Raw genomic sequence first — 15,784 nt, forward strand, 5'->3', positions numbered from 1 at the left:
CTGTTAGACCATGAATGGCAGCATGGCAGGCCACTCTTTGGCTATAGCTATTTACTATGTTGCTTGCATTGGTTTAAATTACTCTAACATTAGAACTGGTAGATTCAAAAGAGATGAGTTTAAAAAGGAATCTTAAAGAAATGTTTTGTGTTTAACCAGGACTTGACTGAGGCCACTGCACAGATTGAGAAAACCACAATGAACATCTGTCTCCAGAGATGCGCCAGGCAATGACTTTTCTGATGTTGTTCTTCAAGATCTGGATAACGTGACCTTTGCAGTAGCCATGCTGTTTGGACCTTTTTTATTCCTTCAACATGAGTTACCCATCACAACTCTGCTACACTTTTGAGGTGATTCAATGGGTGGTAATGGAGTTGGATGCAACTCAGCTCTCAAGAAAAGCTCACAACTAAGACAAAACTGCTCCTGCAACGAAGCTCACTGTTATGCATGTGAGGTGACCAGCTCTAGGTGAGAGGACATTTAAATCTCACACTTGTTCTGCTGCATTTTTGAAGCTCAATTCCAGGAACGGATCGCAGGGTTCATTTTTATATACTCTGCAACTGCCATGAGGACGAGCTGTTTTTTGTTGTTGTTTGTTTTTCCTTTTGCTCTGTACAAGTTCTGTTTGTCTGTTTGGCAGCATTTTTAAATTTCTCTTTGTATTTTTTCTTTCTTTTACTAGTGAAGAGATGTAGCGTGAACAGTTATACAGTCTAAATATCCCATATGGGTCGTGTGAAATGGTATTTTCAGTTTCATTCAGTTGAAGTAAAGAACGTTGAATATTTCTAAGTGTGCTGTTTTGAACCAAGATGTCACAGTATGATCAGTGCTGTAATTTTTGACAGTCACTGTATCAATGTTATTTTTGCGTCTCTTGAATAAAGTTTTTGACCTGCAAGTGCTAATTTCTTTAGTTATTGGGGTAAAATGGGTAGTGTTAATAGGAAGGTGTTTGCCAATTCAGTAACCTAATTTAATGTTAATGGAAACTAACATTACCTCAAATTGTTTAGTTATAATTGTTGTTTAACTGAATCTTGATGTCAGAGGCCTTAAATAGAATGTTTTGTATTGTTCTTTCCCAACATTTTTCAAAAGAAACAGTCTAATTTCTTTGCTGCGATTGATTCCAGAGAACACGGAAGAACTGACATTATTTAACTGTTGATTTATATAGATTCAGTAGAGGAGTAATGTCAGTTTAATTCTTTACCTACTGCAGTGAAATTAGACATGTTGTTTTGAAAGGTTACTGGTGGATGCCAGCAACCATCTTGGAAGAGAACAATACAATCTGTTATAAGGCCTCCATTTGAAAATTGTGTATTTGATACTAGAATATAATAGCAAAATGTAATTTGAAGATAATATGTAGTATTTAAGTGACCAAGTGGTATTGGGTAAAAGTTATTGAATCGTGTTGGGATAACGTGAGAAAATTGTGAAGGATTAAAATATTCCAAGAGCTCAAATTACTTCATCAAAACATGTTTAAGTCACATTTTATCAACACAAATTGCACAGGTTTATTGAACATGAATAAATTGTGTTAATTTAACTCAATTGTTTAAGTTGCTGCCAAAGCAAAACATCTGTGTGCAACAAATGTCCACCATTGAATTAAGTAAATCCAACAACATATTTTTTTCAGTGTAGGTGATACATAATGGAAACTGTCAGATAGCATTTTTGAGTAAAAGAAGGATAAAATTTGCCTAAACTAAAAATAAATCCTTGAGGTTTTAAGTGTTAATGCCATTTATGCCAAAATGTGGTGGATTAGAGTAAATGCTTTGACAAAAAGTTTCTAAAAATTCCTTTTTATGCTGTTAGGATGTAACTTTTAGCTTCTATTCAAGTAGTTATTTTAGTAACAATAGAACAATGTATAAAAAAGATGGATATATAAATCCATTGCACTCAAAATGACGTTGTTACATTTACAAGAGTCTAACTTGTAATTTGAACAAAAAATGTTTCTATGGTCAACGTAACTAAATCATGCAGGATCTGCATGAAATTTATTTATTAATTTATTCTTGTCGAGTTGGACTGAACTGCAGAAAAGAAGTTGATAAGCTGGAATAACAGAACTGCATAATCCTAAAATCCTTTCCATTATTTTTTATGTTCATTTAAATAATAATTTTTTAACCCTTGTATGGTGTTCGGGTCTGTGAGACCCGTGTTCAGTTTTTTTCAAAAGAAAAATTAAACAATTAATTATTTTTTCACGTGTAAATGTGTTGTGTCTTTCCACTCACTCCACTTGATTATAACTGATTTATTTATAACATTTTATATAAAAGAAAAACGAGAAGCACATTAATTCATAAATGTGATCTAACAAAGGTAAAGGGAAAAAATTAACCATGTTTGCTGTTCATATGTCTTGTAATTGGGATGAAGTAAACATCTGTTGTAATTTAACATAAAATTGTTTGATAGTGTTAATTTGGAAAGCCAAAACTCTAGCGGGTCCACCAGACCCATGAACACTGGCTGAGTAACAAAAATACGAACACCACACAAGGGTTAAGTGTAGTTTGCGAAGTCCTATTCCAAAGCCTCAAGTTGAGCATTTCCACTGTCACCATTGTTAAAGTCATGAGTGAGGTGCAAATTTGATTAAGAAACTGAGGGACTCTGCACACTCATAAGGTTTCAGTCACACAGGCTTATACTGGTCGGACACTCTGTGGCAAGCTCTGGTCAAAGATGGTGCCGCACCAAAAACCTCCTTGTTATTTCTTTGGTCGCTAGCAGATTACTTCACTCACACATTATATTGCATGGAAGATGCCAGGCTGAATCTGAATGCCTGAAAAAAAGGGAAAAAAAGGGAGGTTTTGGAGGAGCCTGGTCAAAGTCTGGACTTAAATATAATTAAAATTCTTTGGCATTACCTTAAATGGATGATTTAAAAAAAAAACAATGGGACTGAATTAAACAATTCTACAAAGAGTGGGCAAAATTCCTTCACAGCGATGTAAAAGATTCATTGAAATTATTACAAATGATTGATTGCAGTTCTTGCTGCCAAGACTGGCATGGTCCGATTGCCATCTTAATGGACCAAAGTTGCTTTGAAGACGACAAGTGGTGGTGGCGGATGTGGCCTTTGAAGCAACTGTTTCATAGGCAACAATATTGCAAGATTGTATATGATGGCAATAATTTTGGTAATGCTGCAGTTGTGACTGTAGCATTACCACTGAAACAATACTTCAAGGAAATACTGTGAAGAAACTTTCAACCCTGAAAAGTGGAGCTAGTGTCACTAAAGCTAATACTTTGACATTGTAAAAGCTCTGAAAACATAATTTCTCAGTCGGCTTGTCACTGTGACTACTAGGATCCAACACCAGTAAAAGAGCCCCTCCAACAAAAATATCTGGCTCTCCGACATAAGCTAAAGTTTCAAGTTCTTGTTTACATAAAAACTTACACATGCTTATGTTACGACCCGGCTCAAAGGCTGTAACATAAAAAAAAAGAAGAGAGATGAATACCAGAGTGTTAGTGAGACGAGGTTTCATCTTAAAATGGCTGGTGCCACCAAGGCAAAGACAAGTGAGCTCCCCGGGAAGCTTGCCTCAGGTGTGCTTTTATCCACAGCTGACTAGGTGTGGCCAATTAGCACCAGCTGAACACATTGAGATGATTAGGGGCTGCAGGGACGTAACACTTATGCACAAACGTACTGCTGATTAAAATGTACATACACTGGCTATAATACAATAGCTCATGTATATCCCAATAAACATGACCTCTTCAAATCTAATACTGCCTACTCTCTAGTTTCACAGTGTAACACAATCATATCACATCACAATCGATATATAATCAAAGATATATTAACATACACTGCAGTACCTTAGTCAGGCTAATCATAAAAATGTGATCAACATACATGGAAAACAAGGAGTCCCAAGCCAAGTCTAAAGATCCAAGACATTACAGAATTCATTGGTGAGATTGCCAAACGTCTCAACTTTAGCCTTGTCTGTCCAAAGGCCACCAAGAGATATGAGTGACATGGAATGAAGGAGGTATACCTTCATACACAGCAATCCATGTGGATAGGTAAGTGGTATCGTCCTCACAAATCCAATCTAACCACTTGCAAATAATTGTGCAGACAGTCTGCCTTAAAGATTTGATTTTAGAAACAAATCTGATTTGGCAGCAAAGCCCAAATGTGTTTAACCTCTGTCAAACTTAATCTTTCTGTCACGTTTCTGTTTGGCAGTTGCACTTTGCAGTTTTGAGTCTTCTAGCTCTACGAAACAAAAGACTTAACAGAAAGATGCTGTTTGACAAAACATTTGTTTCTCCATATTTTATTTGTAACACCTGTTGAACATTTGCCATCTGACATAAATCTTAAATTCAAAACCAAACAACCTAAAAAACCCACTCTTCAGCTTAAGATCTTTGTGGCCTCAAAGAAGAAAAGAACTCACATTCAAACAAGCCCACATACTGAGAGAGAAGTTGTAAAGTAAATTGCATTGTAATTTATGGAAAATTAGCTTTTTATATGGAGATTCTTCGCTGTCCATCAACGCACTCAGAATTATGGCATATGTATTCTTAGTAAGCCTGTGAATCACTCTGTTCATTAAAAGGAATCCTTTAGATTTTTTAAATGTTTTTACTCCGATTTGAGTCAATGTTGCAGTGTCCATTGGGCTGTATTCTGGGAGAGCACAATGTGTTTCTATCATCCACAGCATGACCTTAATCACAACCAGGTGCCGCACATTCAAATTAACATATGGTTCTAACTTTCCTCCTATTTTGACAAATGCATACCTGGGTTGCTGACTAGTAAAACCATAAAATGAATTCTTCTTTTTTATTATTCACAACACAAGGATGGCGGGGAAAGCAAGGTGGAACAGAGCTGAGAATGATTTCACCTTGCATGCAACCCTCCTCTGCTCGTGTTGTGCACCTTAATACATGACTGTGATCACAGTTATTAGAAGCAGGACCTTTTGTACTTGGCTGATCCAAAATCTTTTTCTATTTATTCATAATTTGGGGTTATAAGTTACATTTGTAGTGGGCATTAACAGACTAGAAGAAAGACTTTAATGTGATATTTTCATGATCTGCGACTGCAGTTAAACAGATGGATTCGTATGTTCAACAAAAACAAACCTACAGTCTCCATTTTTGCACTTGAGGACTGCAAATATCACTGAGAGGTGAAAGGTTTGCATGTCAATACAGGAATGTGGCGTCAGTGCAATGTACATAGCAGGTTCCTATTCATCAATCTTCCATACTATAGTGGGCACAATAGGTTTAAGTTTTAAGTAAGTAGCTTTTCTACCAGTTCCCATCAGTTAAAGGAATATACAAAGTCTTTGTTTACTCACAAACCTGGGCAAGACAGTTATATCTAGTATGTTCCATACTAAGACAAGAGGGTTAAGTTCCGAGTCCCGTAACACCTCAAGCCCTAAACATAATTGACTGTTCACCAGTTATAGTCCTGAAGTCTTGAGTCCCAAGCCATGATAGTTAGACAACATCAGCCTGAAGAGTAATGCAACAAAGTTGCCAGATCAAGACAGTGTAGAGTCTTGAAGCACAGTTCAAGGCAAATAAGGCAAAGCAGTCCAGTCTCGAGTTACAAAGCAAGCTAAGGTGGTTGGATTCTGTTTAGATCCTGTTTGGACCATGCTGACATAATCACACCTTGATGCCCTAAAATCCAGAAATGGGAGTGTGGAAAAATCCCAGTAGATTAACAGTTTCTGAAAAACTCAGACCAGCCTGCCTGGAACCAACAATGATGCCACATATGTCACTTGAATCATCTTTCTTCCCTATTCTGATGCTTGGATTGAACTTGTCCATGTCTTGCCCATGTCTACATCTCTAAATGCAATAATTTAATGCACTTTGACTGGACGATTAGATATCTGCATTATCAAATATATATTAGGTGTACCTAATAACATGGGAGACGAGTGTATATAGTTATAGCAAGAGCCAAGTTCAATGTTAAGACAAGTCAAGAAAGTCCAGTCCCAGTCAAGACAGTTACATCCAGAGTCACATCCAACATCAGAGGAATTACAGGAATTATCTATTTTACATTAATACGGCAATGTTACCTCTTCACCTCTGTCACAGACATTTGGCAACATGTTTGTTTATGGGTGAGAGGATGTGAATAGTTCCCCATTTGCCATGACTTCATACAGAAAAGGTAGTAACAGTCCAGGTAAATGGTTTGTGTCTGCACCTTTCAAGCTTGTAAAAACGTTATCATTGTACAGTAGTCACAATAGACACAGACTAGCAACCACTGATTAGAGGAATCACAGAGAGTTAGTTGGACAAATTTCTATATGTAGCTTTCTGTTGTTGTTGTTGTTTGTCATTTACATTTTCTCTGGTCTTGTGCTTGCTTGACCAAAGCATTACAGGATGTTTTTATTTCTTGTCACAGTTGTGAGACACCAGAACTTCTTTTCCTCCAGTTTACTTTAGGAAGGTGAAACCCCATCTACTGGATCTTTAAAAAATGTGCACAGTCATTAATACACAGATGCAATTTCTCTCATCCAAAGACACATGGTAATATCCTAAACCTGGTATCCACAGGTCCCTCAGAAAAACACTGTATCCACATTTGGCAAACAAGCGCTTCCTTTCAGTATTGTGTTGTTGTCTTTCTGCATGCTGTGAGTGATGTCGGTCCTCATTTGTGGACTTGTGGGCCAACACCCAACCATGAAACTAATGTGAACCCCAATTGAACCTGGGATAATCTGCTATTGCATGGTCATCGCAGGTCAGCAAACTGTTGCCCCAGCTTTGTTTAGCTCTTAATTTTCCCTTATATCTACAGCAAATGTAATGAGTGCACATTTACAATTAACGCCTTAATTCAAAATTTAGCCCAGTAAAATAAATCTAAATTCTGAAAACTAAGAGGAATGGAGCAAATGCTCAATTTTGTCCATTTTATCCACATTAATTAGTCTGTACTTTAGTCTTGTAATGATTAGTTTTGTAAATTTTCTTTCAAAGTGAGAAAGCGATCAGAAGGGTTTGGCTTTTTCACTGTTGAGCTGCAATTCTGTTCATGCCTAACAGACTGTCAGGCTGGGGGTCATCTTACATTAAAATCAGAAACCCATGTGGCAGCTTTAAACTGCCAATGAAAGCAGTAGAAGATGACTAACAGCCCCTGGAAGTGCTGATGATGACAGACGCATGTGGATAAAATTATAGGATGGACTAAGATGTCTCCTTTATTGATATTTATACCAGGGTGTCCAACTGTGTTATTAAAGGGTTTGAGGGCAAAGGGGTTGTGAAAACCATTAAAACACTTCCCTGAAGTCAAAGAGGTCCTTCGGGAATTCATGGCACTTTCACTAATATGAATGTACATGTGATCGATATCTGAGAACGATCCCTTCCTTGCATCCTTTCTCTCGAGTCTGGAATGCCCTCCTGTTCTCGCATCTAAGCCGTGAGCCGGATCAGAGCTGTATATTGTGTTACTGTTTTCATTTCTACCACATGGATTTCTAGCCTTGGTAAAAATTCACCACCCAAAGCTCTTGTATCCACAATACAACACCTGGAAAAAGAAACTCTTCATTAATCTCCACAGCCCCTAAAAATCTGTGGTTTTAAAGCACTCCTTTTTCCAACCCACATGTGAAGCGGCACAGCGGCTGGTCGGCAGAGCCTTTGTTTTAGAATAACTCTGGGTTATTTTCAGGTCATTGTGGCTGAGTGGTTTCTTAATTGAATTTCTAAGCGTTTTGTTTAATATGCCACCGTTAAGAGCTTTAAAAATAGCTCAGTGGATGCAATGACCTAATCTTTTCCGGATTTTTGGAGAGATAGATAATCCTGGATGGTCTTTATCACTCCTGCTAACAGCTGATGAATGAGTAATTACAGAGAACCAGCGATTAGATCAGTATCAGTGTTGTTCTTCATTTAAGAGTGCTAAATCATGTGGTGTTGCACTGATTACTTATATCTCTATAATGCAGTTTTATAGGACGCTTTCCCTCTCTTACTTGGTGTACTGTGTTACCATATCCTTATAAATTCAAGCAAAGCTTTTAAAGATTTGGACCGAAACAGCCTGGTATCTGTGCCGACTGATGATTGAGGGCACTCTTTTAATTGCTTGCTTTCATGAAGACTAACAAATAATGAAAACTTTGAATAGAATTTTCTGAGGTAAGCCCTTTAATTCCTTCTATATTACATTTGTCCTTACTCATATCCACAGCGCATATTAGTGACAATCATGGAAAGTTTAATAGCCGCCCAGCTGAGTTTTTGTTTCCAGTGGACAGTAGCTTCAAATCTGAAAATCCTTTTCATAATACTAGGAGCCATGAAATCATAATAACATCTATCCTCCCTCTCGAAAACTGTCCAAATGTGAGTCGGCCAATGAGATTACACAATATCGTTCCTCTTGCTGCCTAAATATGGAACCACTGTGTTTTTGATGTTCAATAAACAATCATATTAAATGTTTGTGTGGAAGATGCAAACGAATCAATCATCTTTTGATAAATCATTTAGGAATACGTTCTGATACATTGCAGCCATTAATTTAAATTATTTTTCATAATTTAGATTTGATATGAATCTTTTTTTGTTCACAAGATTTCAGTTCAATTTTATTCATATGGCGCCAAATCACAACAACAGGGTCGGCTTTAGCTCAGGAGGCAGTGCAGCTCATCTACTAAATCTACATCTCAGAAAGTTGGTGGTTCAATTCCTGGCAGCTCCAACACCGATGGATGCTCCCTGCTTCATCCACTGCAGTGTGAATATTTAACAGAAAAGCACAGCAAAAGTGTAGAGGTGAGTGGTTTATATTGAGTGCTTAGCAGCAGAAGCAGTCCATTTACTGTCCAGTAAGGGAACTAAACCTACACTGCTAATCAGATTCCACAACAAAAGACTTCCAACCATGTCAAATTTAATCATTTCATTATGGTTGTGCTGTATAACAGTTATTTTCAGTTTGTGTTGTGTATGAAATACGATACAGTGCTTCCTTGCTGTTTGTAGGTAGAGTAGTTCTTTACTGTGATATTGCAAATAAAAGGGTGTTTTTATTAAAACAAGGTTGATATCAGGACACATACCATTGTTTCACCATGTCATAGCCCTACTTTGGATTTTATGGCTCATAACCAAAACCCCCTGTAGAGAATATGAATGAGGTTCTCAGTCATCCAGGTCATCGTAGTCTAAGGAGCTTGGAAAGAAAAGCATCTGGACTCCTTTAAGTTTCTTGAAGACGTTTCACCTCTCAGCCAAGAAGCTTCTTCAGTTCTAGGAGCAACTGGTGGAGAGTCCCCCAAGAGGGGACACTCCCCTAAGACGGTCATGGACCCCTCTATTCTTTTTGGGTCCTCGCCCTCAGTTGTGGTATAGCACGTTACCTACAAATGGGAAGGTCAGTGGATTCCTGACTCTTCCAGCTGTATACCAAAGTATCCTATTGCCCCTCATGCATCCACACAAGTTTGTAGCAAAACACATGACATTAAACAACACCTTACACAATTACATTTGTTCCCTAAACCTACATTTCTGGCAGCAGAAAAAAAGCCGTGAAAGCAACACTTTTATAAATAAAAAGAAACTTATCAGCAAAACTATTTACATAATGATCAAATGCATTGCTGCATTAACTTTTATTTGGAATTTGGTCTCTGCCAAAAGAAGGCCAAATGTCAATGTTGTTATTTTTGTTGGCATTTTTAGTTCTGCTTTGTTCTCCACCAACTCTCAAAAGCAGGCCCTGTTAAACATTTGAGTTTTCCCAGATCCACTGCTTGCATGAAGAGTGATAATTCTGGGATAATAATGGGTGAACACTTCATGTAGCCATAAAATCCATTGTTAATATAGCAGTAATAATTCTAGCACCTTTAAATATGACTATAGCAACTTTAAGTGAGCGATGAGGCAGTGACTAATACCAAAACTGCTATCAATGAAACACACATCCTGACAATAAATGAATAAATTCATCTCTAAATTCAATACAAATTTACAGAACACCACTTTGTGCCATTATAGGAAAAAAATAACAGTTTCTCAGTTTCACAAAATTTTGGTCTTGCATATTTTACACAGTATCTGATGATTACTGTATTATCTTTTAAAATTTGTATACACTGCCACTTTGTAACTAACCAGAGGAATGATGTGCGCTCGAGTGTCCTGAGAACAGCTAGTTTGTCGTCAAGCATCATAGAAATACAGTGATGTGTTGTTAATCACTTGTCAGGGATTGAGGGTAGCACCAAGACACACACTCACAAAGACATCAGCATGAAAGCTAACAAGGCCACGTTTCACTTCACTGGAAGAGCACTGTGACTAAGAGCTGCCCGCTCTCCACACAAGGGTCTGCCATCTCTCTACACTACAACAGCCGTGCCTGTATTTATATAAGCTGCAAAGCAATTTTAACTGTACATTCCAGATAGGTGAACAGCGCTTGGCTCAGGAAGATGGATATTTCAAAGCTTGCAAAGAAAAAAAAATTAACGGTCAATGTCCAGTCAGAAAACTTGGCACAAGGAGGTGCAACAAAAGTAACTGAGATGTATTTATGCGTCTGAGCTCACAGAACCCTGGTACACCTTTCCATACGTTGTACTGTAGTATAACTAAATATGAAACCAATTACAAACTTGGGTCGGCACTACAAACACAGTCAATTCAGGGGGGTGTTCTTTTTATTTATCATTCTCCTTGAATACAAGCATTTATTTCATAATCTCCTTTTTGGTTTTTCATCACGTCACACAGACTGGTTTGATAAATAATAAATGTGTTTACAGCCCGTGCAAACTGAGGTAATATTTGCCCACAGAAAATGTTCTATCCATCAACTGATTCTTGTTGCTCTCGGCTTTGCTCACATGATAAATGAACATCTGAGTAATTTCACGGATGAATTAGGAGCTAGAAACAATAGCAGAAAAAAATGCATCGGCACACATTCCACCTGTTGCCTAATGTAAAAAAGAAAAGAAAGAAATGCTGGTTTTTGTTATGGTGTTGATGTTTCATGCTGATGGTGGTTAAGATAGAAAGTCTGGCAGAGCTGCAGAAAATGCTTTTGATAATGAGAATAGAAAGGCAAACATTTCTTGTCTCCCTCAAACCAGAGTGCAATTAACAGAACATGGAGCTCTTATCATGTCTCCGCTAATGTCCGTTCATTACAATCACTTCAAACCTTTGTGTCTGCTAACCTAAAAGTTCAAACTTTTACCTGCCGGCATGGGATTTGCATGATTGTCTATAATCAGAAAAAAAGCTAATTTTCTCTGATGAAAATGATTCAGTCAGTTTAAGGGCACAGCACTACAAAAACAAGCTAGCAGAGCAGGGCTGATGTTTAACTGCGTGAAATGATGAAGTGTCGGGCTGATCATGTCTATCAGCATCACTGACTAATCTCCTCCAGATGAGAGTAATCTGTGTAACTCTGGCCACCATCAAATCAGTGTGGAATCCACTCAGCTTTCAGGGAAGAAGGTGCCGCACGAACAATCCAGACTGGAGCAATAACAGTTGTTTTTTTTACTGCAGGTGTTTGAGACTCTCGAGCTGCCAAAGAACCCTCTTACCCAGTCGGACCTCTCCTCAACTCTTACCTCACTAAATGAAAAGAGTGCTGCCCAGATTTGTATCAGACAGATCTGTGTTTTCATATTAGACCCGGTGAAGAATTACAGCCGTGCCGGGGCCACCTTTGACTGAGGAAACACACTGCTGCTAGCAAAGAAGACTGGTGAAGTCTGACTGCATGTTTGCTTACAATGAGCATGCAGGAATTTATCTACAAGGGTACAAACCAATTCTCAAATGCACTTTCTGAGAAACTACATGAATGTGAAAACATGAAGCCAAAAGGAACACTGCCCATTCTACAAGGAGCGAGCCTTCGAAGTGTAAGTGGGCAGCAGTACAGTAGTAACACCTCTAATGGCAAACTTGTGTTAACAATGCCATCATGTGGACTCTTACACATCTTTGTAAGCAGTGGACACTGATGCCTTAGTGTTAACACAAATGCAACTGAGCAAAAAAACATCAGGGCAACTGCAAGTTTCAATCTTGCAGTTTCTAAAAGAGGCAATTTATTTCCAAGTTACTGTTTTATCTGACACAAACACACACACACACACACACACACACACACACACACACACACACACACACACATGCGCGCACACACACGCAGGTGCCAGTTTTGTGTAGGCACACTATAAATTTCATCTTCTTGGAATGAGAAGAAATATCATCCCATCCTCCACGTTGGTTTGCCACTCCTTACTCACAGCTGTAGTTAGTTTTCCGTACTGGGAAGTGACAAGGCCAGATCCTGGAAGTGTAGCATCAGCTATACTTCCATTCACAAGGACAGAAGCCAGATAGCAAATCATTCATTCAAGTCGAACGTGTACTATGTTTTTGACATGCACCACTCGTAGCTGTAATGAGCCTTCCTAGTGGGGAGAGACAAAATACTACAGCTGCATTTTTCTTGGATCTGCACATTATTGTCACTCCCCACTCGCTGCCGTGGTGAGTTTCCCTTGTGGGGAGTGATGAGGTAAGAGTCTACAAACTAAATATCAGTCTACGTTCAGCAACTGAGTCTGCACATCACGGTCACTCCCCACCGACTGCTGGATGGAGCTTTCCTTGTAGGGAGGCAAAACTGAACATTTTTTACATTTGTAACTTTAAAATGTATATTTTACTCACAACATAAACAGATTTAGACATGTAGACTATTGCAGTGCTAAAACCAATTTTGCTTTGATAATGCAAACTTTCTAGATATTACACATAGTCCAGTAGATTACTGTAGCTGAGTCTGGGTGGTTACAATTTAAATTTTTAGACTATTCTTACTCAGCTAGGTTTTCAAGCGCATGTTACAATGTGACAGCATGAACAGCTCTTTGATGTTCTATCAGTGCAGGCTAAAATAAAACTGGTAAATTATTTATCTATTCATTTTCTTCCTTAAAAGTTGTCATATCAGTAGAACATCACATAACCTACAGTTTTGACTTTTATTGTGTGTTTGTCTCCTGAGTCGTATTTTCACAATAAAAATGACACAATATGCTTTTTTTGTTTTGTATTAAAAAATAAAATCCTTGATTATGAGTATTTAGTTATTTTTTATTCACTTCTTTCATTTATGTGAGGAGAAGTTTTAACATTTGTTCCCTGCTGGGCCTGAGCTTTATGGCAGAAGTAAGACCAACTATTGCATTTAGGTTTTAAGTCAAGAAGAGGTTCAAAAGAATCCATTATCAACACTGGCAAGAACTTACAATTAGTTAATGTCTAATTAATCTTCTCATCTCAATACATTTGACGCAGATCCTTTGCATGTAAATGCTTAAAAATGTGGATTGTCTAATTTAAACATTGTTATTAGGCTAAAAGCCCGACTTTCAGTCACAGTGCTAAAATGAAAACATTATACACGCCTCCTGAGCTCATTATTAGGATTGACTAGGATCTTGTGTCTACTGCACTCGTACCGTGTAAATGAAAAAGGGGCCATTATGCCAGTGACAGTCTTATCACTCATTTGCGTTTGTCATCTGGTCTTTGGCAGGAGCACGAGGAGCAACGGTTCGGGCTCCTCGCTTGTTTTGCTTCTCTTGTTCCTCCCGTCTACCGGCTGACTTGAAGAATAAGGGAATAAAATGAATGGGTGAATTTGAGGAGATTCCAGTTTCTGTTCATCTCCCTCTTCAGTTACTTCACTCCCACGCCACCCATGACATCATGGAAAACTTTGCAGGGTCTAGCAGTTTGAAGTGAAATGCTGCGCTGCTCTCACTATTTTGAGAGATGGCAGGAATAGTTCCATCTAAAAATACCAACCTAAATCATAAGATTCCTCAGGCACTTTCACCTTCAGCCCTGTGATGTGAGCGACATATACACCAGCTTGATCTGGGCTGAGAACATATTTAATCATTAGTTCCTAAAATATTCAAATAACCTTGTTTTGATTTGGCCTCGAGGATTGTTCTGAGGATGTGACTGGCATACTTAACCTTTTCACCTGATTATTGACTTTATTGTTAATATTAATATTATATTACTTTTGTAGGCACTAATAGAAAAATGGTGCTAAAGAAATGACAAAAAAACCCAAAACCAAAACCCTAAACATAATAGAATACAGTAAAAAAAAATCGAATCAAATCACTACAATTAGAATAAATCTATTAAATTACTTCACAGACACTCCAAACTGTTTCTGCTCGAGCATGCTTTGCCCTATGCCACTTTTGGACCGTGCATACACAACCCACTGTAACTGTTTGACTTGTTTGCAGAGTTGCATGCTGTTGCTTATACAGGATATATCAATTTTTATAGCTACTCACCTCTACATACACAATAGCCGTATGATTTTCTTTGCTTATCTCTGCTTAGCTTCATTGAGTGCTGTGTAGCATTATCCAGGGAAACTAGGATACTTGAAACTAAAAGTCAAATTCCATTTATGGGAAACGTGCTTGGGAAGTAAAAACAACAAATAGTTCATTCAAACAAAAGTTTAAAAACAGATTGTTGAGAATGTTTGGAAATGTTTTAAAATAATCAGAATATTATATTGAGACATATCATTTTTCAGCTTTTAGGAAGATTTTCGTGCAAGCCCTTAAAACTGTCATTTCAGTTTAAGTGCTTTTTTGTATATCACAGAGATTTTAAAATGAGCCCTGCCCAATACAACCTACCCAAAAAATCATAAATAAAGACAAGAAAATCTCTCATTTGAAACGACTACAACAGAAGATCACATGTTCACATAGGAGGCCAAATCTCAGAGTGCAAAAATAAGATTTCAACCTAAAACTGCAGCAGTGAAGAACAGAATCAACGTCATTACTTAAAAAAAGATAGACACAAATCAAGCATATAACAGCATTTGAACAGTCAGTTTAGTTTGATGGACAGGGTTTTTTAATGTGGATAACATTAAGGTAGTTAACCCTTTAATGCCTGAACCATGGAATAATTGTCAGAAAATGTTTTTGAAAATTGAGCGTTAATTAATCAGATTTTAAGTTCCACACATGAGTTTTAGCTTGTATCACCTTTGCTACATCTTTTTAAAAAAGTTTAAAAATGTATTGTGCAATTTATTTAGGTTTTCAGGGGGGAAAATCACACTGATGATATAGAAAACTCTCAAAAAGTGTATGTGTCAAATATGATATACTAGGACTTAAGTCGCTAAAGAGCAAAGGATTTCAAATGGAAAGAAAGGGCTCACCATTCTTGCTTTCTCTTGATTGTATGTGTTTCTTCAACACGTGGTTTGTCCTCTCCTTGTCTCCATGAAGCTGCGTGGCCCGCTGCAGCTGTCCAGGACACCGTCTGTCTTCTGGACCGTTGTGGACCTCAGAGCTTTTCACTGCATTCATGGCTCACACTTCATTCCCCAGTAGATGACATCTCTTCTCGGGTCACCTCCCTTTTGAAGAGAAAAAGACACAATGAAAACTCATAGTCTGTGCACATCATAATAAAAACACTTGACTTTGTCGCTGCCACCTCAGTCAGCTGTAACAGCTAAAGGAGCTCAGTTAATTGAGTTTGAACGAGCACGAAAGACACAGCAAACAGCCATTTGAGTGTTTGCGTTTGAAAACTCCTCCGTGGTGCCGAGAACTGGACTCAA

At 37.9% G+C, this 15,784-nt stretch overlaps 1 protein-coding gene across 4 annotated transcripts in view; it reads right to left on the reverse strand.

Moving 5' to 3' along the window:
- Positions 1–15,563, reverse strand: part of myocd (myocardin) — a 63,298-nt gene extending 47,735 nt beyond the window's left edge. For all 4 annotated transcript variants that reach the window (XM_026177424.1, XM_026177423.1, XM_026177421.1 and 1 more), the window contains exon 1: positions 15,377–15,563. In XM_026177424.1, coding sequence (XP_026033209.1) covers positions 15,377–15,527 — 151 coding nt within the window. In that variant the 5' untranslated portion in view covers positions 15,528–15,563. The remainder of the gene's footprint in view (positions 1–15,376) is intronic.
- Positions 15,564–15,784: the final 221 nt, after the last annotated feature.

The sequence above is a fragment of the Astatotilapia calliptera genome, chromosome 8, assembly GCF_900246225.1.
Source record: "Astatotilapia calliptera chromosome 8, fAstCal1.2, whole genome shotgun sequence".
NCBI classification, from domain to species: domain Eukaryota; kingdom Metazoa; phylum Chordata; class Actinopteri; order Cichliformes; family Cichlidae; genus Astatotilapia; species Astatotilapia calliptera.